This window comes from Hesperophylax consimilis, chromosome 16 (assembly GCF_061612785.1).
Source record: "Hesperophylax consimilis isolate HC1 chromosome 16, BYU_Hcon_1.0, whole genome shotgun sequence".
In the NCBI taxonomy this organism is placed as follows: domain Eukaryota; kingdom Metazoa; phylum Arthropoda; class Insecta; order Trichoptera; family Limnephilidae; genus Hesperophylax; species Hesperophylax consimilis.
In genome coordinates, this window is record NC_142851.1 from 21,599,484 (window position 1) to 21,627,330 (window position 27,847).

The 27,847-nt window shown below is 34.5% G+C and overlaps 1 protein-coding gene across 1 annotated transcript; it reads right to left on the reverse strand.

The window, feature by feature from the left end:
- Positions 1-248: 248 nt before the first annotated feature.
- Positions 249-26,441, reverse strand: LOC149416888 (transmembrane protease serine 9-like). Its single transcript, XM_089641340.1, has 12 exons — positions 26,206-26,441; positions 25,425-25,612; positions 24,953-25,343; positions 23,805-24,119; positions 23,144-23,321; positions 20,163-20,401; positions 13,569-13,712; positions 8,813-8,971; positions 6,656-6,764; positions 1,857-2,044; positions 900-1,004; positions 249-605 (listed from the first exon to the last, which is right to left on the reverse strand). The coding sequence occupies exons 1-12, from the start codon at positions 26,276-26,278 to the stop codon at positions 289-291; spliced, it is 2,406 nt and encodes an 801-aa protein (XP_089497466.1). The 5' UTR covers positions 26,279-26,441; the 3' UTR covers positions 249-288.
- Between the last annotated feature and the right edge of the window lie 1,406 nt (positions 26,442-27,847).

Genomic DNA, 27,847 nt, shown 5'->3' on the forward strand with positions numbered 1-27,847 from the left:
AACTCATTTGGCCTCCTTTTCCGTTTTCTCCCTTCACATACCGGATACCTTGTATGTGGTGGGAGAAAACTACCTGCCGCAGAATTATAACTTATTTGGCCTCCTTTCCTGTTTTCACCCTTAACATACCGGACACTTTGTATGTGGTGAGAGAAAACTACCTGCCTCAGAATTATAACTTATTTGGCCTCCTTTCCAGGAAATCATTTTATCAACAAAAAAAAAGACAAATTACATTTTTACCTCTTTATTAAAAAACCGAAATATTTTTAAATCATTATGTGTTATTTATGGCTTTATATTGTCAGAAATCCACTGTCCAAAGTTGGAAACATTAGTGTATACACCTGGGAAGCCCTCGGTACCGCAAACCCTTGGCCCAAAGCTGACGAGTCCTGTGGCAAACCAGTTTACCTGGTTGCCCTTTATATCTTGGACCACGATGGGGCCCCCGGAGTCCCCGTTGCAAGAGTCCTTGTCCTTTTCCCCTCCAGCGCAGAATTGGGAATCGATCAGATCAATTCCTTGCGCTTTGTATTTGGAAGCGCATGTGGACGCCTCAACCACAGCCAAATTCACTTTGAGTTTTTTGGTCGAGTGAGACTCTGAAAAAAAAGGGTAGGATAAATTTTAGGTTTTCATCTATATCATGATTATTGATCGAGGATTTAGATTACGAAAGTGCATCAGATTTATAAAGAACTTTTAGAAATTTCCTAAAACTTAACCGTTTAAAAAGTTGGGTATTCGAGAAGGACGAAAATCTCTAAAATGAAACCCAAAAAATTTAGATGGTTGATTATTAGAACGTAGAAAAATATAATTGGATTTTTATAAGGTCAGAATGTTAAAGGAAAATGAAGTGTTATTTTTGTCACGCATTTATATAGTCGACTTACTGTTTTCTGTCCTCCCCCATCCTGCCACCACCAGTTCTTGTCCGGCATGCGACTTCTTGGCGACTTCTTTATCAATCAGGGGGAGGCAAATTGGAGCCACGAAAACTGAAAATGATACGTTAAACACGTATTTCATATTAGAAAGCTAAAGCAAATAATGAAAAATATATCGAATGAATGATCCCTGGAAGTCTAACAAAAAAGTCAAAAGTATAATCTCAGAACTAATCATCAGAAGTTGATGATGGAGTAGTAAGCTTGTTGGCTATGCACTCAAGTTGCGGACTCATAAAACAAAATGGAGAGATAAATCATTAGCGTTTATGTGCAAATTCACACATATTTGAAAAAATTGAACAGTCGAAAAGATCCTCAGTGTTTTTTTGAATATGAATACAGAACACGAGTCTCGAATGCTCCCAACCATCTGGAGCCAGTGAGAATGTGGCATCTATTGGGGTATGTTGTGGGGCTGAAGATAATGAGGAGGGAAAGGGGATGGGAAAAGGAAGGTGGGGAAGTACCTGACTATTCAGATCTGGTCACCAAACATGTCTAAAGCCATTTCAAGCAATGTTAAGTCTTACATCAAGGCGATACTTAGAGTATCTTCCGATTTGAAAAGTGCCGCAAATATACTAAATATTATTTTAAATTGATAAAATGTGAAATAATACAAATTAATCCAATGAAATTTACTTGCGCACGCCGGGGTTTGAACCCGCCACCTCCGAAAAGCCTTTACCCTTCAGCCTTGGTGAGAGATCACCGCTGAGAAGTGACTCTTGAAATCTGACTAGCCAAATACTTCCCAGCCTTCCTCTTTCCTATCTACATTGCCTTCTCTTTTCTGTAAGCCCTTAAAATTCCCTTAAAGAATGGGGATAACATACTCTCACTGGTTCCGGGCAACTCTGTGCGGTAATCACATTCAGATTTTTTAAATGCAACTCATACTTGAATATTTGGCCGGGCGTTCCATACGCACTAGGCCTATGTCGTATGAACTGCTGTATTTAGCAGGATTGTAGTTCTCGTGTACTAAGAAAGACTCCACCGCAATGTCCTGAGGAGGATCTGAACAAGCTCCTTTTTGACAATCTATTTCTGTTTCCAAATCCCACTCTCCCAGGCGGATAGATATTCTGCAAAAAAATCACAATATTTACATTATTTTACTATAAAATCAATCACATCACATCAAATCAAATGTATTATTGAAATACGGTTGGAGGCGTCATACGAGTAGATGGACTGGAACACATAGGCAGTTCAAAATCCCAAGCATCGGCGTCACCATCGTGCCATCGTTATCGATACGGTTTTAGTTTTGCGTAAATAAACAATGGATAATTGCTCCATTGCCGCCTTCTGCTGTAGAGTATAAACTATTTATTATCTATTTTTTAGGAAAATTTATGTATCTAGTGTTTGAAGATATTTTTTTACTGTCTCACTGGGGATATCGAGAGGAAAGTTTACGAATATTTTATTTTAACATTTTAGGTACGTACATTTTTTGAGAAGTTGGAAGCAAACAAATTTGACAGAATTATATCAGATTGGTCTTTGGTGTTGACAACAATAATAGAATCAGATAACTATTAAACCTAGAATGATAGCCATATTTGGATAGGTTATTGAATTTCACTCGTAGTTAAATGAAAGGAAACCATTAAATTATTTTGTATTTCGGTTATTTGCGGTATATTATTTGAATGTTATATACGAAATCTGTAGATTTCTTAAGAAATCAACTAATGAACGACAGCTTCTTTTGTATCACAAATCAAATACTTTTAGCGTTAATCAGTAATTTTACATTATATAATAGATAATAAAGAAACTGTATTTTAAATAAATTCTGACTTAAAAGAGTCAATGACAGTTTTGGCATTAGTAAATGATACCCTCTCTACATATTATAACGTTTTTGCATTTAGGGCACGATGCACTTTTGCCTTTATTTTTATTTTGGTGGGACAATGCGTACGTATTTTTAACGTTTTTTTGGGTAAAGCCTCTTCTGAAATGTCTTCTTGAGAGTTAGAGACGTCTTCATACAATTTTAAAAAATATATGGTAAAATTGAGAAATGTTATGCGTCACTACGACTCCCATGGTCTTTATAATTTCAAAATTGGTGAGATTCCCTAGAAGATAAAATATAATAAAGTAATAAATAAAATATTTAATAATAAATATAATAAATAAAATATTTATAAAGATAACTATATTACTCGTTCGTGCAAGCGTCAATTTTATGCAGACTATCTTTCTAGGGTTTCAAGATTTGGGTGAGTTGACAAATTATTGCACCACCTTTATTGATGATCCATTGTTAGTCAAGATGTTAAATTTGTTTAGATTATTTTCAAGCGCTATACTGTTCATTCGCCGAATTCAAGAAACCAATGAATCTGGTATGACGATTTATGAAATTCTTTGGAGATTTGGAATATTTGGATGGCACTTGAAGAAAAGTGTTTATGATGCTTGTGGTATGCAACTCTGTTTAATGTTTAAATTAACGATCTCCTACAAGAGCTCAACGATTTACGAATTGGTTGCCATATCTGCGGACAATGCTGTAATATCTTATTTACTACGCAGATGATATGATGCTGCTGGCACCTTCGATTAAACCGATGAGATGACTTGTACAAATATGCGAAGAGTACGCAAACTCACATAACTTGCTATACAATTTCTAAAAGGCAGTCATCGTCGTATTCAAACATAACAAGGAGCCACTTAATGTTCCACCAATCCGTCTAGATAGAAATTAACTGCTTGTAGCCTCACAGGTTAAATATCTTAGACATATCCTTACAGAAGACATGACATAAAAGATATGGAACGACAAAGGAGAGCAATCAGTATAAAGGCCGGAATGCTCTCACGGCGGTTCTACCACTTTAGCGAAGATGTTAGAAAACTGCTCTTTAATACGCACTGCACTACCCTACATGCGTCAGAACTGTGGACACAATATGCAGGAGCGCAATGGGACAACTGAAGGTGAGCTTATATTATACATCCGTGAGCCGAACTGCCGAATTGAACCTCAATTAATATGGTAAAGAAACGAAGCAACTATTTCCCGTAATTCGTGGTACGGTTCCCGTTTCGGTTCGCAAATACTAAGGTTCTGCAGTGGCTCCACGAAGTTCACAGAGGGGAGGGTGCACTCATTCCCCGCCTTACTTCGCCACCGACTAGCCAGCTTCTAGGGCAGGAAAAATAAAATCAAAAAACGTCATCGTCATGGCTACTTCCGAGTGACTCAGCTCTTCTCTAATGAGCGATGGATGCAGACGATGCGGCGACCTCCCCGATGGACGATCATTTGATTGAATTTAATTTATTTTATTCATTTAATCCTTTTTTATGTTATCATTAGGTCTACCTATCATGTTTTTTTTTCGACGTATTTCTATGTGAAATTTTTTTACTATTTTTTTTTTTTTTTTTTAATTGAATATATATAAACACATTACAATAATTTACAGATGTAGATATTTCGAGGCTGATTGCGAAAAAATTTGAAATTTTTAACAAAAAATTGCCCAACTCAATTGAGAAATTATTTCTCGTGTTTGAGTTGGGGAGTGTTGTGAGTCATTATGGTTTATAGGTTGTAAAATTTCACTAGTTGATGTAGTTAAAATTAACAAATATCTATAAAACTAGATGATAAATTTGATAAAACTATATAATTAAGAAAATAAGAAATTTAATTACAAACTAAAAAATAAAAAATATAACTTAAGTAATATAATAGTTACTAAACTTAGAAAAAATAAGATATAAAAATAAAAATGTACTTATTAGGTACGAAATAATAGTAGGTAGGTACAGTACTGGTAGTAAATTGTTCAAAGACCGAGCTGGCAATCTTATATGAAATGGGTACTTAATAAAATGCAACAACAATAAACGCATATTAGCACATATTAGGAAGCGGATAATATAACTTTAGAGGATATGTATTTTTTTTTAAATATTAAATTTTGTTCATATATATATATATATATATATATATATATATATATATATTTTTTATTAATCATTAATCAATTTTCCTAAATTCATAACGTGAATTTAGGAAAATTTAATCAATAAAAATTACAAATGAGTTCATATAAACAATTATTTGAAAAATGTATCCAATGAAATTAAAACTTGTGATTACTTGGTTTATCTAAAAGTTGTTTGATTTGTGATTTGAAAGTTTTGTAATTTTTTTCAGTTTTAATTTTATCCGGAAGGGCATTAAACAATTTTATACCTTGATAATTATAATGGTGTTGACCAGCACTAGTATTACATTTAGGAATTTCTAAGTTACCACGTGATCTAGATCGGTTACTTATTTTTGTAGAAATTGTTGAATTGAAATGGTCTTTATGAATTTGTAACAGTGCATTCTTTTTAAAAATTTTGTTTAAGCTAAGAACCCTAAACGAGTCAAACAGCTCCGTGGTTGGAAATATCGATGGTGTTCTTAGGATGACTTTCAAAATTAACCTCTGAACCTTTTATACAGGTGAAAGGTTAGTTTTTAAAGTCCCTCCCCAACCAATTATATCATATTGTAATATGGATTGGGCAAGAGAAAAATATATAATTTTAATCATATTATATGAAAGGATGTTTCTCAATCTAATGAATAAGTAAATAAGTTTTCTTACTCTGGTTGCCGTATTTTGGACTTGTTCGTTCCATTTTAAGTGTCTATCTACTATGATACCCAGATACTTTATACTATTTTTGCAGGTTATTGGTAAACAATTTACATTACCGCATTCTTTTTTATTTTCACATTGTGATGAATGGATTTTAATGGTAATATTGTTTTCAAAATTTTTTTCCTGCAAAGAGAATGGAATGAAATATGTTTTCTCGGTATTTAGTGAGAGACAATTTAGGTCGAACCATGTTTTGAGTATGTTTATATTGATATTGGCTATCCTCATTGTTTCCTCCCATGATTTTCCTTTTGTGATAACTACAGTGTCGTCTGCGTAAGATATGATATCTCCAACAATGGGAAGAGTGAACATTTGATTTACATATATAATAAAAAGGATTGGACCGATGACAGTTCCTTGCGGTATGCCAAAAGATGGGGTTTTGGGTTCACTAAGGGTATTATTGATTTTGACATATTGGAATCTCTCTTTTAGGTAACTTTGGAACCATGATAGTACTATTCCGTCCAATCCAATTTTTTTTAGTTTCTCAGTGAGTTTCGAGTGTGATATGCTATCAAATACTTTGCGGAGATCAATGAAGATTCCAAGACACTTTTCTCCATTATCTAATTTTTGCATTATTGTTGATGTCAATTTAGCAATCGCATCCTGTGTGCTGAGATTGTCCCTAAATCCGAACTGGTTTGGGCTCATTATCTTCTTATCTTTTATGTAGTTGTTGAGTTGTTTTTTAACAATTTTTTCATAGATTTTTGCTATATTTGATGTGAGTGCTATGGGACGGTAGTTAGAAGTGTTTTTTTCGTCACCAGTTTTAAAAACAGGGGTCACAATAGTCTTCTTATAGATGTTCGGGAATATGCCCTTCTTCAGACTAACATTTATTATATGAGCAATTGGTTTGCTGATTATCTCACGTATATATATCATGTGATCATCGTGTAGTGCAATCAAATCAAATCAATTTGATTTGATTTGATTGCACTACCCTCCGAGTCTTGCTGAATTAAAAACTTAAATAAAATATGCATGACTTACAGTTTGGGGCGAACATCACCGGGAGGTCCAACTAGGCAGTGGGCGGCAGTGAGGATGTATTGATTTGATATTAAAGCTCCTCCGCAATAATAATTCTTCTTACCATTATCTAAAGTGTGATAAAACAGAAGGTGTTCGAGTTAATCCTTCGAAAATTACTGCATTTTTGTGTAATGTTTATTTAGAATTCTTGGGTGGTAAGTGACGTACTTAACTCACATTGTTTGTTTTTTTAACTTAAAACATTAAAAAACCTTCAGGTATTGGATAGTTGCGTGAGTAATTGGGTAGGTTCAAGAGGTCGGGCTTGTAAATTTTTTTTTATTTATTGGTTTTGAAGAAAAAAATTGAAAAAAACATAACTAAAAGTCATCGGAGACCAAAATTTCATTTACATTTTTTACAATAAATAATTTCCGGAATCACTATTTAAAGTAAGTCAAGTATGTCCCTTAATACCCTGTAATGTATAAATTCATTTTGAGCATCGTTAGTTGGTCGAGCGGCAGAGCGTTGGGATCCCAAGCAGTGATCGTGGGTTCTGCTAGCTAAGTCCACCATCATCGTTAGTTAGTCGAGCGGCAAAGCGTTGGAATCCCAAGCAGTGACCGTGGGTTCTGCTAGCAAAGTCCACCATCATCGTTATTTGGTCGAGCGGCAAAGCGTTGGGATCCCAAGCAGTGATCGTGGGTTCTGCTAGCTAAGTCCACCATCATCGTTAGTTAGTCGAGCGGCAAAGCGTTGGGATCCCAAGCAGTGACCGTGGGTTCTGCTAGCAAAGTCCACCATCATCGTTATTTGGTCGAGCGGCAAAGCGTTGGGATCCCAAGCAGTGATCGTGGGTTCTGCTAGCTAAGTCCACCATCATCGTTAGTTAGTCGAGCGGCAAAGCGTTGGGATCCCAAGCAGTGATCGTGGGTTCTGCTAGCTAAGTCCACCATCATCGTTAGTTAGTCGAGCGGCAAAGCGTTGGGATCCCAAGCAGTGACCGTGGGTTCTGCTAGCAAAGTCCACCATCATCGTTAGTTGGTCGAGTGGCAAAGCGTTGGGATCCCAAGCAGTGATCGTGGGTTCTGCTAGCTAAGTCCACCATCATCGTAAGTTGGTCGAGCGGCAAAAGCGTTGGGATCCCAAGCAGTGATCGTGGGTTCTGCTAGCTAAGTCCACCATCATCGTTAGTTAGTCGAGCGGCAAAGCGTTGGGATCCCAAGCAGTGACCGTGGGTTCTGCTAGCAAAGTCCACCATCATCGTTATTTGGTCGAGCGGCAAAGCGTTGGGATCCCAAGCAGTGATTGTGGGTTCTGCTAGCTAAGTCCACCATCATCGTTAGTTGGTCGAGCGGCAAAGCGTTGGGATCCCAAGAAGTGATCGTGGGTTCTGCTAGCTAAGTCCACCATCATCGTTAGTTGGTCGAGCGGCAAAGCGTTGGGATCCCAAGCAGTGATCGTGGGTTCTGCTAGCTAAGTCCACCATCATGGTTAGTTAGTCGAGCGGCAAAGCGTTGAGATCCCAAGCAGTGATCGTGGGTTCTGCTAGCTAAGTCCACCATCATCGTTAGTTGGTCGAGCGGCAAAGCGTTGGGATCCCAAGCAGGGATTATGGGTTCTGCTAGCTAAGTCCACCATCATCGTTAGTTGGTCGAGCGGCAAAGCGTTAGGATCCCAAGCAGTGATCGTGGGTTCTGCTAGCTAAGTCCACCATCATCGTTAGTTGGTCGAGCGGCAAAGCGTTGGGATCCCAAGCAGTGATCGTGGGTTCTGCTAGCTAAGTCCACCATCATCGTTAGTTGGTCGAGCGGCAAAGCGTTGGGATCCCAAGCAGTGATCATGGGTTCTGCTAGCTAAGTCCACCATCATCGTTAGTTGGTCGAGCGGCAAAGCGTTGGGATCCCAAGCAGTGATCGTGGGTTCTGCTAGCTAAGTCCACCATCATCGTTAGTTGGTCGAGCGGCAAAGCATTGGGATCCCAAGCAGTGATCATGTGTTCTGATGGTCCACCAACATTGCAAAAGTAACATTATCCGCCTCTTCCGGCTGTGGTCTGTTCTCATGTAATAAATTTAAAATTTATACATATAAAAACGTTAAATCGATAACCAGGATTTTTTGTCTATCTTTTAATAAAAAAGGGCCTTAATAACTTATTTGTGTAATTACCTTTGATATATTCTAGGAGGACCAACCAAGGAAAATCAATCAGATCTGTCTCTTTCCCTCCTATTATCTTGTCAACGTAGGTGTCTCCGCAGACGTTTCGATTAGGTAAAAGGGGGTTGACAACAGGCGAGGAGACATCAGCTACTTCAGTACCATGATCTTTAAAAAAACATTTCGCAAGCATTATTTTTTTGGTTTACTAGTATATTATCCCAAATTGATGTAAACATGCATTGACGTGAAAACGTCTTTAAAATCGATGCAGGATGGGAAGGCAATCGCGCCGAAATGAGCGATAGTTTCAGTTGGAGTAGTTTAAAAAATTACTAAAAACTCAGCTAAAAATAGAAGTAGCGCCGGCATGCCATCTTAGTCTCGTTTAAGCTAGTCTCTCTAATACGCACTCTCATATTATTATGTTTGTGGGCTTGGCCTATATTTCACCATACCGCTCGCCATAAATTCCGGCTCACTGTACGGTCAAAGAAAAAACTGAAAGGTAACATGCGTAACAATTCTGAGACTTTTCTGTATGCCGCGGCCGGCCTGGAGCGGTAATGCCGCGTGGTCGCAAGTGGTCGTGGAGCAGGGGTGGGGAACCTTAAAAAAGGAAGTAGTCAGAATAAACTAGAAATGTTTACGTACAAGTGTACCAGACGTTGCTCGGGGTTATGAACAGGGCCGTTTTAAGCCGTGAAGGAGCCCAGAATATTATTTTTCATTTGGAGTGGTCAAATAAAAATTAAACGTAAATGTAATTTTTTTAATTTTGTAAAGATTAAAAAAGAATTGCGAATACAGCACATTAATCCCAATTCCTCAATAATATCGGAGCCCTGTGGAACTATGACATCCTTAATTAGAGTAATTGACGAGAGCAAAGAAAGTGGAAAATTAATTACGGAAAATTGTCACTCTTATGGTGGTCCACTTGGAGTAGGTATGTGATGTGATGTAAAATAAAAATTGTTTCATGACTGTGGCCCCCCATCCCAGGGTTTGGGCTGTAATTTTATCTGTAAACGAGTCCCCAGTTTAATTAACATTCCACTCATAATTTCTTACTATACTTTTAATTTCATATTAGTAAAATAGTGAGAAACTAAAATAAAATTATAAAGGTATGTTTGTGTCTAAACTGCTTTCTAGTACCGTAGGTGCATACATAAGTAACTGTCAGCTATATTATACCTTTCTCTGGATTTTGTACTAATGTCTAAAAAATATATCTAAAATATCGTGAAAGAAAACTGTTCTTGAGTTGTAAAAGTAATTTTTGTACTCTGTTTTGTGATCAGCAGGCTACACCGAGAGTGATCGCGGGCCGCACAAAAAAGCGTCGTGAGCCGCAAGGCCTACCCTAATTTGGAGCAACACTGCTCTAGGCGTTCAACCATTTGGTGGTTCATTGTTATTTTGCACCCCCATTCCCAATTTCTACTAATTTATAACTTTCTCGTTATCTCTTTCAGTTTTTTAGTTCCAAAAAAAATTATTTTATTTTTTACGATAATATCCATACATTTTTTACGCCGAAACGTTAATTATATGGAATTCCCTCGATAGAAATCCCACATATATATATTATATCTAGTCCAAAAATTTCTTGGCGTATGCTTTAGTTGCTTTTAAAGATATACTGTGAAATTCGTGAAGATATACTGTGAAATTCATGCCTACAACGTATTAAATAACAGAACAAAACGTGTTTTAAATATTTATTTATTGTTTTTGTGTTTAATTCGTAGAACTCCATTTAATTTTTTTATAAATTTAATTTAGATTAAATTTGATAATATTATTATTAAGTTCTGCAAGTGTTTTAGTTTTTTATTATTGTGACAGCTGTTTCGGCTTACAAGGCCATTTTCAAACTGTGGTTAGTCCACATTGAGACGACGTTTTTATACTATTTCAAATGTAATTTTTTTTTTTTTTTACTATTTCAAATGTAAATTTTGAAGGTGCATACATTGATTTATTACTGGTTACACCGATGACATGATCTATTGTTGGTTAAACCAATCTATGTTTTCCCCTCAGTAAATGGTAATGGGTTCTTAATTATTTACTAATGACTTTTATTTTAATCAATTTAATATATCCGGTAAATAACAAAAATATAGAAAAATTTGCATGTCTCGAATTCCTCGGCCCAATATCTGAAAAAAATTGCAAAAGAAATTAAAAAATGTGGTTTAAATATAGCTTTTCGAACAAACAATAATTTAGGAACAAGCCTTAAAAACTCTAAAAGTAAAATCCCTATACTCAATAACAGTGGCATATATGAATTAAAATGTGACCACACCGATTGTAACGCCACTTACATCGGACAAACGGGGAGGGCATTCTCAACTAGATTCAAAGAACATATACGATGTTATAATAATAAAAACACATCCTCAAAATTCGCAGAACATCTCTTGGTGAATAATCATACCCCACTTAACAACAAGGGTCCTAAACCATTGCATATAGAAAAAAGGGCATTAGATTAAATTTACTTGAACAATTAGAAATAAATAAACGAACGAATGACCCAAATTTAACACTAATTAATAAAGTACGGAAAATAATTTACTCACCACTTCTCAGTATTTTCACAAAACCCAAGCAGTATGCACCCAAATAATTCATAGCAATAAAGTCATTAGTAAATAATTAAGAACCCATTACCATTTACTGAGGGGAAAACATAGATTGGTTTAACCAACAATAGATCATGTCATCGGTGTAACCAGTAATAAATCAATGTATGCACCTTCAAAATTTACATTTGAAATAGTAAAAAAAAAAAAAATTTACATTTGAAATAGTATAAAAACGTCGTCTCAATGTGGACTAACCACAGTTTGAAAATGGCCTTGTAAGCCGAAACAGCTGTCACAATAATAAAAAACTAAAACACTTGCAGAACTTAATAATAATATTATCAAATTTAATCTAAATTAAATTTATAAAAAAAAAAAAAAAAAAATAAATAAAAAAAAAAAAAAAAAAAAAAAAGTGTTTTAAATAATTTTCGGAGTTTACTTTGCGATTTTCTATATATATTATTTTAAAATGCTTGTAAAAGCCCGGCTGGGAGTAAAACCTAATAAAATTAAATTGCCCAAAAGAGAGGGTATTAATGTGGATTCTTCAGTGGACGTCATCGATTTATCACTTAACTAGGGGTCATCCTTAGGAGATAGACATTTGCCATAGCATACTTTTCTGTTGACCTTTTTAAGATATACAATTCCGTGGCATTATGTTGATGTATCTCATAAGGTTTAGCCAGCTTTAGCAATGTAAGCGCCCGAAAATAATCTTTTTACGACTTGATTTCAAAACATTGACTTTTTTTTACTTTCAATAAATATAATATGCATGCTTTACATATATTAACCTTTCGGAAGAAATTTTCTAAATTATAGTAAAAATCCTATCAAAATCAGTTGCGTAGTTTAGAAGAACTAAGCGCACAAACAGAAAGACGCGAATGGCGACATTATCTTATACTATTTAGAGATTAATAAAAAAGATTGTTAAGACATGTGTATCAAGAAAATGACATGTGTAGGCATGTAGACAAGTGTAGCCCAAAGAGGGCGTTAATAAATAAATAAATGTAGTCACGAAATGAAAATATCAGATTCTATAATTTCAGAAATTTTAAACGTGATGTTATTCAATGTTGGTAAAAATTTATGTAAAAACTGCATTTAAAAAAAATTTTAATGTGTATATTTTGGAAGACACCACAATTTTTCGCTACACACCTAAAATAAATTACGAAATCGGATCTTTGTTAAATTGAATTTATAGATCGGACAATGGCAAAAACACACAACCATTTGATCGAAATAATTTATAGATTCTTACAGTGAATACCTCACAAGAGTCCCAACTGCTCCCGTCTGGAGCCAGTGAGACTATGGCATCCCCAATTGGGGGATGTTGTGAGGCTGAAGGTAAGTGGGGAAGGGAAAGAGGAAGGTGGGGAATTACCTGGCTATTCAGATCTAGTCACTAAACACGGCTAAAGCCATTTGGAGCAACGTTTCAATTCTGAATGGTGGTCTTACACCAGGGCGATACTGGTAGTATCTAGATGGTAGATTGGACAATGGCAAAAACACACAAGGTACCATTTGATCGAAATAATTTATAGATCGGACAATGGCAAAAACACACTACTATTTGATCGAAATAATTAATTAAATATCTACTATACATTTTGAAGTGCTGCATTTAACCGACTAAATGAAGTAAAATGCCCAATTGCCGCTAACTGCACTGAAAAGGCCGGGCCCGAACCCAAAACCAACGCGAAAGTTTTTGCCTGCAAAACTTCAGAATTTTTTTTTATTGAAGTAATTAATAATTGATTTGAACAAACCAATCACTCAATGGAATACTTGTATAACACTTTTGACATTTGAAAGAGTTATTAATATAATTTTAAAGCAATAAATATTATATGTAGGTACTTCTCATACCTCCCCTGTAAATAAATAATAATAATAATAATAAGTGTTTCATTATCTTCCTTTTTTGTAACAAATAGAGATTTCATTTACCTATTATTAAAATTCTGAAATACTTTTAAATATATTACACGATGATTTTTGTTTAATTTTAGTGGTGCTTAAAAGGGTTTGAAATGTACTGTTCAACCTTTGTTTAGTTGAGTGGTTCTTAAAAGGGTTTGAAATGTACTGTCCAACCATTTTTTATTGTAAAAAATTAAAGTAAATGAATTACTTACACGCTTTTCCTGTCACATTATCAATTAATAAAACTACTAAAAAAAACACTGAAGTTTTTACTTCCCTATCTTTAAAGGTGTTTGAAAATAACATGATCAAGCTGCAATCTTCAGAGTTACAGTGACGCAATTTATAAATGCGATCTTATTAAATACCTAGTTAGTCTACAATTAAACATATTCATACTTACATGTAAATTACGTTTAATATATACTAGTATGTAAATAAATCGACTAAAGATTGAAGTGCGTAGGGAGAAATGACTTTATTTCTGAAATAAGTGAAATATTGTGTATTTAATTTGATAAAATTACAACTTGCTGATTTATTTAAAATCTCTTCAAACTATTCATTTTCCGGTTAAAACCGGGATTGCAGGCCGTTTCCTGATACTCTTTTAGTCAAATCCTAATAAAATGGAACAAGTGTTCATGCACTTGTATTTGACTTGATTGATTTTTATAAACGAATCGTGATAATGCATACTTCTGTTACTAAAAGTTAAGCAGGAAACATATCAATTCGTTCCTTAAAGGGACTGCAATCCCATTTTTGACAAAATTACGAATAATTTGAAAAGATTCTTAATAAATAAGCAATAATCATTTTTCTCCATGCAGTCAGATTTTAAGTACATCAAATGCTGGAAATTGATTTTTGACATTTTAAAGAAAAACAAGGAGTTGGTTAAACCAATCTTTAACATTTAATTTGTTTCTCTGGTGTCTAGTAGTACGTTTGATAACTTGTATTTATTATTTAACCGACAATCCCTCGTGTCTTTTTGTGCCCTTTAGTAGACAGTACACCGACAGTATTTAAGTATTTTTGTGTACTTAACGGCACGAACTGATACTCATAAAAGTCGTTATATTTACCTTGGAAATTACCGTAAGATGTACGGTTTAAGCCATATTAGAAAGTGACAACGAAACGCTTTGCATTTTTATTTAAAAGTTTACCATTGAAATGTTCAAATAATTGTAATAAATTTCATTGAGTCATCGACTGCCATTGGTTGTATATTTGCGAAAGTTTGTCAAAGTTTGTGATTTTTTTATTACTTATAATTATGTTTATGTGAAATTAAAAAAAGCGAGGTGATAATAGTTTTCATAATGCTTTTGTGTAATCAAACATGTTTTTTTAGTTTCGTGTAAGCATGTATTTTTATAGTTTTCAAGAAAAAAAAATCGTAAAAAACCTCTAATTATCATACCCACTTTTTTTAACCGTATACCTCCGTTCGTATTCTTAATATATAAAAGAGGCTTTCATTTTATTTTAAAAACAGTATTTCATTTTAGGATTCATTCAAAAACAGTGAATCTATCAAACTTACTAAAAATATTAAAGTAAGTTGGCGGCTTATTAATCTACTGTACAGTGGGTCGGAGAGAATGAAGAAGATCTTTTTACCTCTCTAGCAGTAATGACTTAGGGGGTATTTCACTATCTCTGATTATGTTCTGACTAAGCACTAATCCGCGGATTAGTCATTTTTTCGTTTTCACTATATCTGAATAACGCTAACGCTCGGGTTAAAGTTCGATTTGACTAATCAGTGCTCGAACCTCGCGTTAGGCGCTATTCCTCGAATCAAAGATGGCGTCAAAACATTCCGAGTTTGACAGCGGAGAAGTGAGTCGAATTTTGTTGCGAATTATTATGGATACCGAGGTTTTTGATTTACAGAAGCAGGTGAAAGGGCGGTGATGCGAAGGCCGCGAGTTTTAAGAGCTCGAATGAATTTGAATGCTTGTATGATCCATCCTGAATTATTTGATTGTGTTCAAAATAAGAAACAATGTATTAATTCGACACAAATCTATCTAAACATGACAGGCGTGGCAGTAGATGGGGTAACTGCAAACATTTTGCGATGTTGCCAGACTATTTCGAGTGTTATCTATCCGGAAGCTCGGCAACAATGGTGAAACGGTCGCCGTTGAATAACGAAGTTATTCTGATCTTTAAAGCCAGCCAACGGCTAGCTAGTCAGATATTTGGCCCGACATAGTGAAATACCCCCTTTTTACTCTCTCAACTCATCGCCTTGCACCGCAGTGGTGGGTTGAATTTAAACGTTCGTCACTCTTGGACACAGTGACCCTAGATTCCTACCCACCCCTCATACTTTTTTCTCTCCTTCATTTCTATAAAAAACCTTCCACTCAGCACTTGGAAATTATTTTCATTAGGGCCTTCTATGTGGACCTACCAATCACCTGCTTCTAGGTATCAACATACCTCGTTAGCGGAAGATCAGATCAACGCAACGATATTATTTCATGGCAGCAAAATAATCGGTTATCATTATATTATATATTATCTTATATCCATATTTGTGTTTTTCCGTATAAGAGCTGAATTGGAAAGTCTTGAATATGTCCCTTTTTTATAATGTAAATAGAATTAATCTCTACACAGGAGGCCCGGGGAGAAATAATCTCCCCTCAGGAACTAAGTCATCTTTGAGGATGCCGTGTGTATCAATAAAGTACAAATTTCTTGTTTTTTTTTACATTTGACAATTTCGCACACCCCTGACTGTACTACCGAAAGTCAAACTAGGAAAGTGGTCTTGGAAGTTTTGTATATCCACTGAATACTCTAAATAGATATTTATGTAAGCATGAATAAAGATTTTGATATGTTTACAAAAAATTTAAGTATGAATAATATATATTTATAGCAAAATCATTCAATTGAGGTATTCTCTAAATAAATTAATAATGGTAATTAGGCCTGCCGGTAATAACCAACTAATTGTACATCTACTTTTGAAACACCATATAGCAACATGGGATAATCCATATAATTGTAATCCTCCCCTCGTAAGACCTCCTCCCCATAGTTTAGGGAATAATTGTACCAGTCTGAAGATGGCTACAATAAGCTGAGACCGGTAACGATAAAAAAATGGAAGATGTTTTAAATTGTTTCACTTCATCAATATAGTGGAATTCCATCACGAATCGTAAGTATCAAAAACAGAAATTTATTTAAAAATACCTAAGTATTCCACTATCCCAGTCTGACACATCATGACTTATATCTATATTCACATTTCAATAGCTTTTAAGGCTAGCCGCTGTACAAATCTTCCGTGTTGCATAGTTAAACAAGGAAAATGTGATGATAACTTGTAAAGAGTCATTTATCTGGTTATCTCAGCTTCAGAATATTTATCATTAATGTCGAGATTATAAAGTATCAATATGCGACTTATTTTTCCTTTTGAATGAGGAAAAGCAGGTTTAATTCAAGGTTTAATTATTCATTCCTTTACCAGTAATACCTAATAGTTATTACTGGTACAAGTAAGTAACACGTAAATGTTAAGAAGCGAATGAATAACTATTAGGTATTACTGATAAACGTATAGTGTACACTGTAACCCAAATAATTAATCTAATTCAAATATATTATGCACTACTGGCTGACTAGGCTGGAGGTCTAGGACTTACGATCAATATAGCCCTATATCAAAACGATCTTGAATAAATCCGTGACCTATCTCATTTTTTGTATTTCACAGGAAATGAATAATATTCAAGATGCATATTGACTTGATGCATATTGGGTAATGAGCTTTATACTTGTGATATATATGGTGGACAGATGATCAACGGCTATTTTTCAAGATTTTTTATATTTGACATGATTTTGTTGCGGAAATTTCTGTAGCTTTGACGATTGGTCGGTTTATCAATTCGATTGATCGTATTTTTACTAGCAATTTCAGCAGTGTTACCAGTGCAAGGTTGTTACTATGTTTTCGCGGTGATGTCTCAGTGAAACATGGCTTAGCTATTCAATCTCTAATGAGGAACTCTTCGATCCATGACACAGACGATCCATTTTAACAGACGATATGCATATTATTCTAACCTCAATCACAATCGTGGTATGGAGTTATTATCGCAGTCCAAAATAAATTAATTTCGGATCAAAAATAGAAAGGTGCTCTTAGGCGGAAGATACATGGATAACGATTTGACTTACAGGTAAAAAAAATCACATAAATCTCATAGATTCCGGCTAATAATTTAATCTTTCGTTACAAATAAACAAAGCATCACAAATTATGACGGGAAAAAGGTTTTTCTCATTATTATTGTCATGAGCTATTTTTTGTTGTTGTTTTATAGAATTCTGAAATAAACTTTTAATTGAAGTGGTTCGCTGCGTTTGGTAATTTAGTAGGGGTGCCCGGGTTTATGGGAAGAGGTATGTACACGATGCGCCTGCTGCGTCGCATACTAGATCGGGAGAGGCTTGTTTGGGAAGAACCTCTAAACTCTCCAATTGGTCTCTCGACTCATCGCCTTGCGCCAAAGCGGGGGGATAGATCCATACGTCCGTCACTCCTAGACATACTGTTCCCTTAATTCCTACCCACCCTCATACAGGCTATACAGGCTATGCAATACATAAAAATAGAATCGAAAGTGTTCAAAATAGATTTTCAAGGTACCTTAATTTCCGCTCTTTTCGATCTCATATTAGTAATGAAGACTATGCAAAGTTCTTCAATATACAGACGTTAAATTTCCGAAGAAATATAGCAGATTCAGTAATGTTATTTAAAATAACACACAATTTAATCGATAGTCCTGATCTTCTTCAACGCCTATTATTCCATGTTCCCAATCGCAACAGCAGACAGTCGCTTACTTTTAATCTCCCTCATTATAAGACCAATTCCAAACAAAACTCATTTATCTACAAATCCACACATTCATTTAACTTAAATTAATCCTATTGACATTTTTAACTCGACTTTACGCGACATAAAACAAAAACTCAATAATCAACGAAGCTCAAACTAGAAGTTCAATTCCTATATATTCCCGTCCTTTGCCTCTTAATCCTTATCCTATATTTCCCCTCTCCACCCCCCCTCCCTCCTTTATTTTAATATTTTCTAACTAAACAAGAAATTAATTTAAGAGAACATCTCTATGACATTGTACACCTTACCATTAACTATTCATCAGTGGAAAGTTCATAATTGGCATAATTAACTATATTATTATTGTATCATTGTATAATTAAAGATTTGCTGTCAACTTTTCCTAAAATGAATAAATAAATAAATAAATAAATAAATAAATAAATACATTTTTCTTTCACAGAATTTCCTCTCCTTCGTAACCTTAATCCACTTAAGAATCCACTACAAAGCATCCCCAAAGATGACATAGGCAAAGAGGGAAATTATGTTCCTCAGTGTGTGGTTAGTATTAAATTATTATTTTCATAAAATAAAGGTTTTTTTACTTGCCATGGGCGATTTTTTTTGTTTGAAGTAATTTTCTTACAAATTTTGACAATTTTTATTTTTTCGTGAGTTGTCTTATAAGAACACGAGGTTGAGAAAACACTTCTTACATGAGGTAAAGTTACAAGGAGGAAATCCGTAACTGCTTTTATTTTTGCTAAAACCTCAATCTGAACAAACTGACAAAATGAAAACTCTGGATTTACCGAAAATTTAAACGTACATATATTGAAAATATGATAAAGGTAATAAACCAATAAAATGAAGCATCCTCCGAAGTTGATGATGTGTCACTGGAATGTGTCAATAAGGGAATTAATGATTTTAAAAGAAAAATGACATCACCAATCTTCTGTCGGACAGCTTTATTAATTTTAAATATTTCGTTAGACGGTTACTTATAGTTTACATTGTCATTATTACATGCCTTAAAAATTTGCACTGTCTTTTTTCAATATAATCTGAGTGTAATAGATACCCAGACAGGTTCTCCTAGCGAGGTGTACATTTCTACTAACCCATGTAGATACTGATTATTAAATTTGTTGTATAACTGGTTTTGTAAATTGTATGTAAGAGAATAGAAATTAATAAAAAAATAAATCATTTGACTGATGTATATTTTTGTGCAATTTGTCTTTTCTAGATTCAGGTACAGTTTATTTGTAGGTACATACCATTCCTATTTTTTTAAATGAAAAAATATATTTATAAGATAAGCTATATAAGGCAAAGGAAAAAATTACAACAATAATTATTCGCCTGAAACACCCGTACAAATTGAAAATATCTCCCGAGAAAGAATAAATGCCGCCAACGGGAATTGAACCCGCAACCTTCTGACTGCCGGTCAGCTGCTGTAACCATTAAGCTAAGACGGCGTCGGCTTATTCCGAGCCCGCCAATTAATTTAATGTTTAAAAGTATTTTTCATTCAACAATTATTGCTTATTAATTTTTCTCCACCTGAAAACAATCAACTTTAATTTTGTTCGAAAGGCTGTGTCAGTGTTGAATTCCCCACTAGATGACGCCGAGATATATTATATCTACATTTATTGGTGAAATATTTTTCACTTGTCTAATATTACTATTTTCAATGATACACTAAAGTTTATAAAACTAAATTTTATATTACATTATTATTAGTTATATTGCCCATGAATTATTTGTATAGGTAACGTTGTTTGACATTGAGATCTAGAATTAATTGTATATTTTTTGTGAATATTCTTGTGTGACATTAATATTTGTGACTGTCGTTCCTGTCTCATATAAAAATCCTTTTATTTGAGAAAGATTTAAGGTTTCATGTGATCCAAGATCCAGTCCATGTAGTGGGCCACCCTAGTGTAGACACCCGGCCACCCCGGGTTACCACATGACGAGTGACCATAACTCACGATTCCGTGCTGCACGTAGACAAACTTATTCCCCATCCTGGTCTCCAGCTTGAGGGGGCCCCCGGAGTCCCCGCTGCACGAGTCTGTGCCCCCTATCCCACCGGCGCACATCTGCCTTATACTGATGCCATCTGTGTTGGACCTGAGAAACAGAATAAGGTAATTGATATGGTGTACATTTTCACATTTTTTTTATCCTCCGCTGCTCATTTCACTTGAGAATTCCTGTGTCGAGATGAGCAGCTTTACAATCATAAGTACATCACATAACACTTACACACATGGATCACATCGAATATAATGTGAGTCAGGACAATTTATTAATATTGAGCCAATAAAACGTAGGAACTTGGGTTAGCGAAAAATGGAATCCCCCGCAAGGAGAGAATCTCGGTGAATTCATGTTCCATGAATGGAACAGTACACGCCAATATATTATGTGCAAAATTCATTCAATTAAAAATGTGGTTGCAGTTTTGTCCGAAAGATATCAATCGTGCTAATTCAAGGCTTTATTTTGTCGAAGAGCTGTCTTATACCCCAGGTTGCTTTGTTTTCTCTAAAACATATCGCTCGTGCTAATTTAACGCTTTATTTGGTCGAAGAGCTGTCTTATACCCCAGGTTGCTTTGTTTTGTCTGAAAGATATCGCTTGTGCTAATTCAACGCTTTATTTTGTCGAAGAGCTGTCTTGTGCCCCATGTTGATTTGTTTTGTCTGAAAGATTTTGATTGTGCTAATTCAATACTTTATTTTTTTCAAAACTGTCTTATGCCCCGGGCTGCTTTGTTTTTTCCGAAAGATATCGCAGGCGCTAATTCAACGCTTTATTTTGTCGAAGTGCTGTCTTTTGCCCCAGGTTGCTTTGTTTTGTCTGAAAGATATCGCTCGTGCTAATTCAATGCTTTATTTTATCAAAGATCTGTCTTACGCCCTTAGGCTACTTAGGTTACTTTGTTTTGTGTGAAAATGTAATTCAAATGACTTTTAAAAGCCGACAAAAAGTGAATAAAATTAAAGGGGAAAGCTGTTTTTAGCATAAAAATGAAGAAAAAAATGTACCAAAATTCTGTTCTGAGGTATTTTCCCGTTTCTTTGCGAGTACGTTTATTTCTTCTAAATAGAGGTAATGAGTTAATGCATAATCTATTGACAAACAAATATTTTATTATCGTTATGGTCAAAAGCTCTTTAACTCTCCTGTAACCGTGACCGTGACCGTCATGCGGCAGAATATTGTTAAATCAGAATGATTCGTCATTGTATTTTTTTCTTCTTTACTTTATTTTACTCTTCTTGTGTTACGGCATGGAAATCTATAAACTAAATAAAACGTTACCATGGAAGATATACACATGATGTCTGGAAACTATTTTTAGGTACAAGCGGGAAGCTGGTGAATCTAAATCACTTTTGGAGTCAATTTTGTGGTATAAAAGTTACAGTAAAGTTGGATCAAATTCGAAAAAGACTGGTCGAAATTAACCTTATTATATTATGAAGAACAGTAAGAAAAAGATTACACAACTGAAAATCCAGGGAAATTTTTAATGGAAAAAGTAACAATTTCATAGAAGCTTCCGAGCTGCAGCCTACGTGAAGTAGAACAATCTGGCGATAACCACCCTCCAGGGCCGGCTCTATGTGGGCGCAAGTGGAGTAGTCTGCTCGAGACGCCAAGGCGCTAAAAATACCTAACACCTAACATCGCCCTCGAGATTATTTTCAGAGCTACACAAATATATAAATCACCCGAATATTATTGACTAGCTGACGTGTACCCGGCCTTGATATTTCTCTACTTTCAATAAATATAACATCTATATATTATGTATATATAAACTTTACGAAAGAAATTCTCGAAATGATAGTGAAAACCCTATCAAACTCCGTTGCATAGTTTAGAAGAACTAAGCGCACAAACAGACAGACGCGGATAGTGACTTTGTTTTATACTATTTAGAGATACCAATGTGTTGTCACGATTACGAATTTTGCTAAAACTTTAAGGAAACAATTATTTTAAAAATTACGATTAAAATTTTCAATTTTTTTTAAATATAAAAAATAATACAAAAACTCTCCTGAAACAATGACATGTTTCTCCAATGAATCGGTCTTTTAATTTCCTGGGATACCACAGTGGGGTATCCAAGCCAACACGATTTCTTTGCCAGATTTGTGCCGATCTCAATAAAGAAATTATCTTCCTGGTAATGGACGGGGAGAAGTTTAATCTTTAAAGTGCACTCAGGAGACCAACTACGTCTGTTCAAATATTATTAATTTCGTACCTATGTAAATAATATTATTATGGATTTATGCCGATTTCAAAACGATTATAACCACGCACATTCAAATTTGATGTTTGTCTTTTGCTTCACATTCGAGTTGGGCAGATTATTTGTAAACAAAACTTAACCACCTAAACGGTTAAAGACATCACTCATTTTTAAAGTATTATATGTAACATGAAACACGCTAAAACTAGCATTTATTAGTCGTAGTTACAGGTTTCATAAGTATTATGAAATACATTAACACTAGTATTAGTCTTAGGTAAAGATTTTATATGTAACACCATAACACTAGAATTAGTTTTAGTTACAGATTTTATATGATTACATTTCATATGAATGAAACACATTAAAACTACTATTAGTCCTAGGTACAGATTTTATAGGTAATATAAAAGAATTTAAAACTAGAATTAGTCTTAGTTTTAAATATAACATCAAACACGCTAAAGCTAGCACTTAAACCACAAATTATAATATTTAATTATTGAAGACAATATTAGCAATTCCTTTTTCTGATTTTTATGTTTCAAATATTCGTTTAGAAATTGCTAACATTGTCTTCAATAATAAAATTGAGAACTTACCGGCTATATATTTTGTGACAGACGTCATTGGGTACGACGGGTAGGGTGGCTTTGAGCAAATCTAAGCTGATTATTTTATTTTCGGTAATTCCCCAGCCAGCCACCACTAACCTTTCATTATCCAAGTTCAGCTGCTGAAGTTCTGGTGTAGCGGGTAAGCATATTGGCTTCGCATTACCTAAGATATTTATTAAATAATTAATTTATTTCATTTTTATAATATATTATTTTAGCATCGATATGGATTATTTGGTCGAGATGTTTAAAATTCGCACCAAAAAACACTTTTTTGTAATTTGAACGGCCCACGTTATCCGCAGATCCTGTCAAATGTGTGAAGGGATCAAACTTCAAACTAGGTTTTAGATGGAATATGCCACATAATTTGACTAGAAAACACCCCACTATAATTTCTAATAATACGATTGCAGTAACAATGTTCCATCTGACACAGAAAAGTTATGGGATAATGAAATCTAAAGTATCTTTCTCTACAGCTCATTATAGCTTATCATCGCTGTCAGATGGAACCTTTTAAGTTTGTTCAAAAAGGTATCTTTAATAATATTATACAATAATATGTTCTTGCAGGACGAGATTGTAGATCAAAAATAGTAATTTAAAGAGGAAAGTTTTTAAACAGAGTCAATATTTTAGTTACTTTGCTTCAAGTCAATAGGAAGATCCAGTCTGACCAAAGCAATATCATGTTGCAGCTTGGATCTAGCGCCAATCTTCCCAAGGCCCCCGTAGTTGGGGTGAATGATGATCTCATCTGGCACAAAGTCCTGGTAGGGGGGAGCGCAGTACTCGAATCCGTCGGCCCCCTCGCAATCCTTCTCCTTGCTGATGTCGTGCTCACCCACCCGAAGACCTGCGATGGTGTTTTGATCCAAGTTGGTCACACAGTGGGCCGCTGTCAGGATGTAAAACTCGCTGATGATGGTGCCAGCGCAGGAAAATCGCAAGCCACTTTCTGAAATTGTGACAATGTGGTTTATTAAGATCACTTCGAACCTACAACATATTTTTCTTTTTGCGTGAATGCCGCACCATTTCCACCAGTCTTACCTGCCCCGAAGCCATTGGGATTGTGGGCATCAATGAAGTACATCCAACACACACTCCAGAAACAAAATGGTTTTCTTATGAAAGTATTCTGTTTCCTGTTCCTGGATTTGGTGGTGTCAGCATGTCTGGGTCATTGCATCTGCGGCATTAGTGGCAGATCTAGTTTATTAATACCCACACTTCTATGGCACCTCTATTTGAGATATATTGTGAGGCTGTAGGGACTTGGAGGGGAAAGGATACGGGGAAGAGAAAGATTGAAAAAAAACTAGCTATTTACACCTGGTTAAATAACTGAAGCCATTTTAAGCAACTTTTCGTTTCTGAATGGTGGTCTTTTTAAAAAAAAAATTAAGCATTATAAATTAAAGAATTTACAATAATTATTATTATTATTATAAATTTTCGGTCATAAAACAACCCGGTCACCCCCTGGTATCCACCCCAAAATGGCTGAGCGTTGATAATTACATCGAATCGGGAAGATTCCGTCATCTTACAGAATTATGCGAGCATTCCTAAATTCCAGACGAATAAATCTGAAAAAAATTAATGGCCCAAACAAAGTCCGATAGGAAAGACGCCAATATATGTAAAGAAGTTTTTTTCTGGGTGTGAAAAAACACAAATTATCTAAATGAATGTTTATTTTCGCACACCGGGATTTGATCCCGCGACCTTTGGTTTGAAACAAGAACCAAGGAACTGACCCAATTTAAAATATATTTTGATATTTACTTGTATTGTATGCGATTAAGGCCATCCATGGGAACTCAAATATGTTAGTTTGATTTCCATTGGAGATGCGATCTCTTTGTGATGTTTGGCCACATTTACTTGGTAAGAGGTGAAAGTTTTTATGCCCAGTTACTGTGTTTGGTTTTTCTTTTGGTGAGTTTTGGTTTTGAGAGTCTCCAGTGAGGTTTTGACGGCTAGCTTCTTGACGTTTTAACTGTCCTGCAGAACTTCCTGATTCAGGTCCATAATCCTCATCAGACTCATCACTAAGACCGTCTTCCAAAGAGGTTCCTCGTTCAAACGAGTCATTTTGATCATATTCATCGTGGAAGTATTCATCCCCGTGTTTGCGCTCTGGCGCATGGGAAACTGATTCATTTGGACAGCAAATCTGCAAATAACAAAATACATTATCAAACCAACTTTGTTTTCATGCCTCACATCTTAGTTTAAGTATGGATAATCGACATACCAATGGTAATCTGCCTTTAAAGCCGCATATACGCGTATGATTGCCAAGTTCCTGTATTTCCCCGTGTGACTGTTGGAATATTCTCGACGGGAAGAAATTTTTTTGTACATCCTTGCATCTGTCAAATCCCACACAAGTCCCGCTACGAGTGAAATATGGATCTATACATCCAATTCCTTCTTGAGCCTCTGAAACAATCCATATACAAGTAATATTATCAGGCGATGAAAATGAAAATGATTTAACCAAATAATATTTCTTGAAATCAGAACTTTTATCGTTCGGTTTAATTTGAAGGCAGCCAATAATCTTGTCACATATTGATGGCCAGTTTTTCACATAATTTGAAGGCAACCAAAGAGCTTGTTACTCATTGACGGCCAGTTTTTTTGCAAAATTTGAAAAATTCATCAAATCTGAAAGTTACTATTCAAGTAACAACTGACTCTTAACGAAATAATAACAAAACTTGAATTGAACTTTCACGGAAGTCGAAGATAAACTTTTAAATTTGACAAATTGTTTAAAATGTGTGAATTAATTGGCCCTAGAGGCAGAACGCACGGCAGATTATTAATTTAACAATTGTTGCATTAGAGTAAATGATGGTAAACCATCCATACCACCAACATAAATAACCAAAATAAAATCTGCAGTGTTGTTGAAAAACAATAAAATATTGTCCCTTAGGAATTACTTTTCGTTGGTTCTCAACTAATAAGTAAAGGGTTTAATGTTATTAACAACATAACACAGCAATAGAAATAGAAAAAAAACTTACCACAAATAGGTCCAATCAAACATAATAAAATAATTCCAAGTTTTGTGAAGAACAATTCACATGTTCTTTGCATTTTCTACTGATTTTGTATAGACGTGTTTTTACATTCGATAAGTCACGTCCAATCCAACCAAGATGAACCAACTGAATCTTCTACATGTATTCTGCAATACCAGATTCGATAAACCGGTTTGTTTTATTCCAAAATTAAATAGCGCAGGTTTTTTATTATTAATCTAATCATTGCCATCATATTTGCTTCGGAAAACTTGTGATTTATTTTTGAAAGATTAAATAAACTTATTATATTTTTCCATCCATTTTTCAAAATGATTTGTAAACAAGGTACCTAGACTTCTAAAAATTTAAAATAATGGAAATAAGTTATCGTTCTGCAGAATTCGAAAAAAAAATTCAAACATCGCTTTTGTTAAAATTATTTTACTGAGGTATGTTAAAATCTTCACCGCTTTTTTAAGCCCCTGCATACCGAATTTCTACAAATTTATTTAAAGCAAGTTTCTTATTAACTCTGTTGCAAAAAACAGTCATTTTTTAAAGTTATATGCTGAAATGTTAATTATATGAAATTCCCTCGATAGAAAAAAAGTATGTTCCGTATTAGGCTCTGAAAATAATAAAGAAACTCGTTTTATTCTGTTATTTAATATGTTATAGGCATGAATGAGACACAGTGTATCTTTAAATGCAACTAAAGCATTTGTTGAGAGATATTTGCTCTACTTCAAACTAGCCGTGTTTTATTAAATATTTTCAACATTTTTGTTTAGTTATTATCGATTTTAGCGCGCTCCCTCTAACATTCGTATTTACATATCTCCCTTTCAAACCATCCTTAAACGCTTACTACGGGGCCTTAACTGTCAGTCGTGTTTGCTTATGTTATAAAAAAATACTGACTTTTTAATTTTCCAGGAATTTTGATAATGCAAATCAACTTGTCTAAACATTTTTATTTAAATACAAATACACATTTGCCTCATAGATTCCAAGAATTCAAGGATAATAATATTAATTTAACATTTTTTTATGATATTCTTTTTTTTGCATGAATTTTTATAAAATCACCATCGTCTAATTTACGAATAAAATTAAAATAATGTTTTCCCTACGAATGCATATTTTATGTAAATTTGGTTTGTGTCTCTGTTTTCAATGAAACATATTTGTTTCTAAGAGGAAGCTACAAGCCAAAAATGTGTATATTCTTTGTATACCTTTTATTGAAGGTCTAGACAAACGGAGTCTAGAAACGTTCAATTTCAAGGAAAAAACTGTTTTTTATTTATTTTGTAAATAATTTTATAAGAAAGAAAAAAAGTTTATCAAGTGAAACTGTCACAGATAATCTTAGCTATAATACAGTATTTTTTAAAAGTTGTTTTCTTTGCCCGATCATACATTTCTATTGAAAAAATATATTTTTTTGTATTTTGCATTTATATTTTTTATTGAGTAATTTATATTTTTATTTGTATTCTACTCAAGCGAAGCAATAGGAAAACCTTCAATTTATCTAAAGAATATTTTTTGGTATTCATAATGTACACCAATTCGTTATGAAGATTAATCAAAATAGTGATTTGGCACTAAACTTCGCCTTAAGTTGTGGACCTGCTCA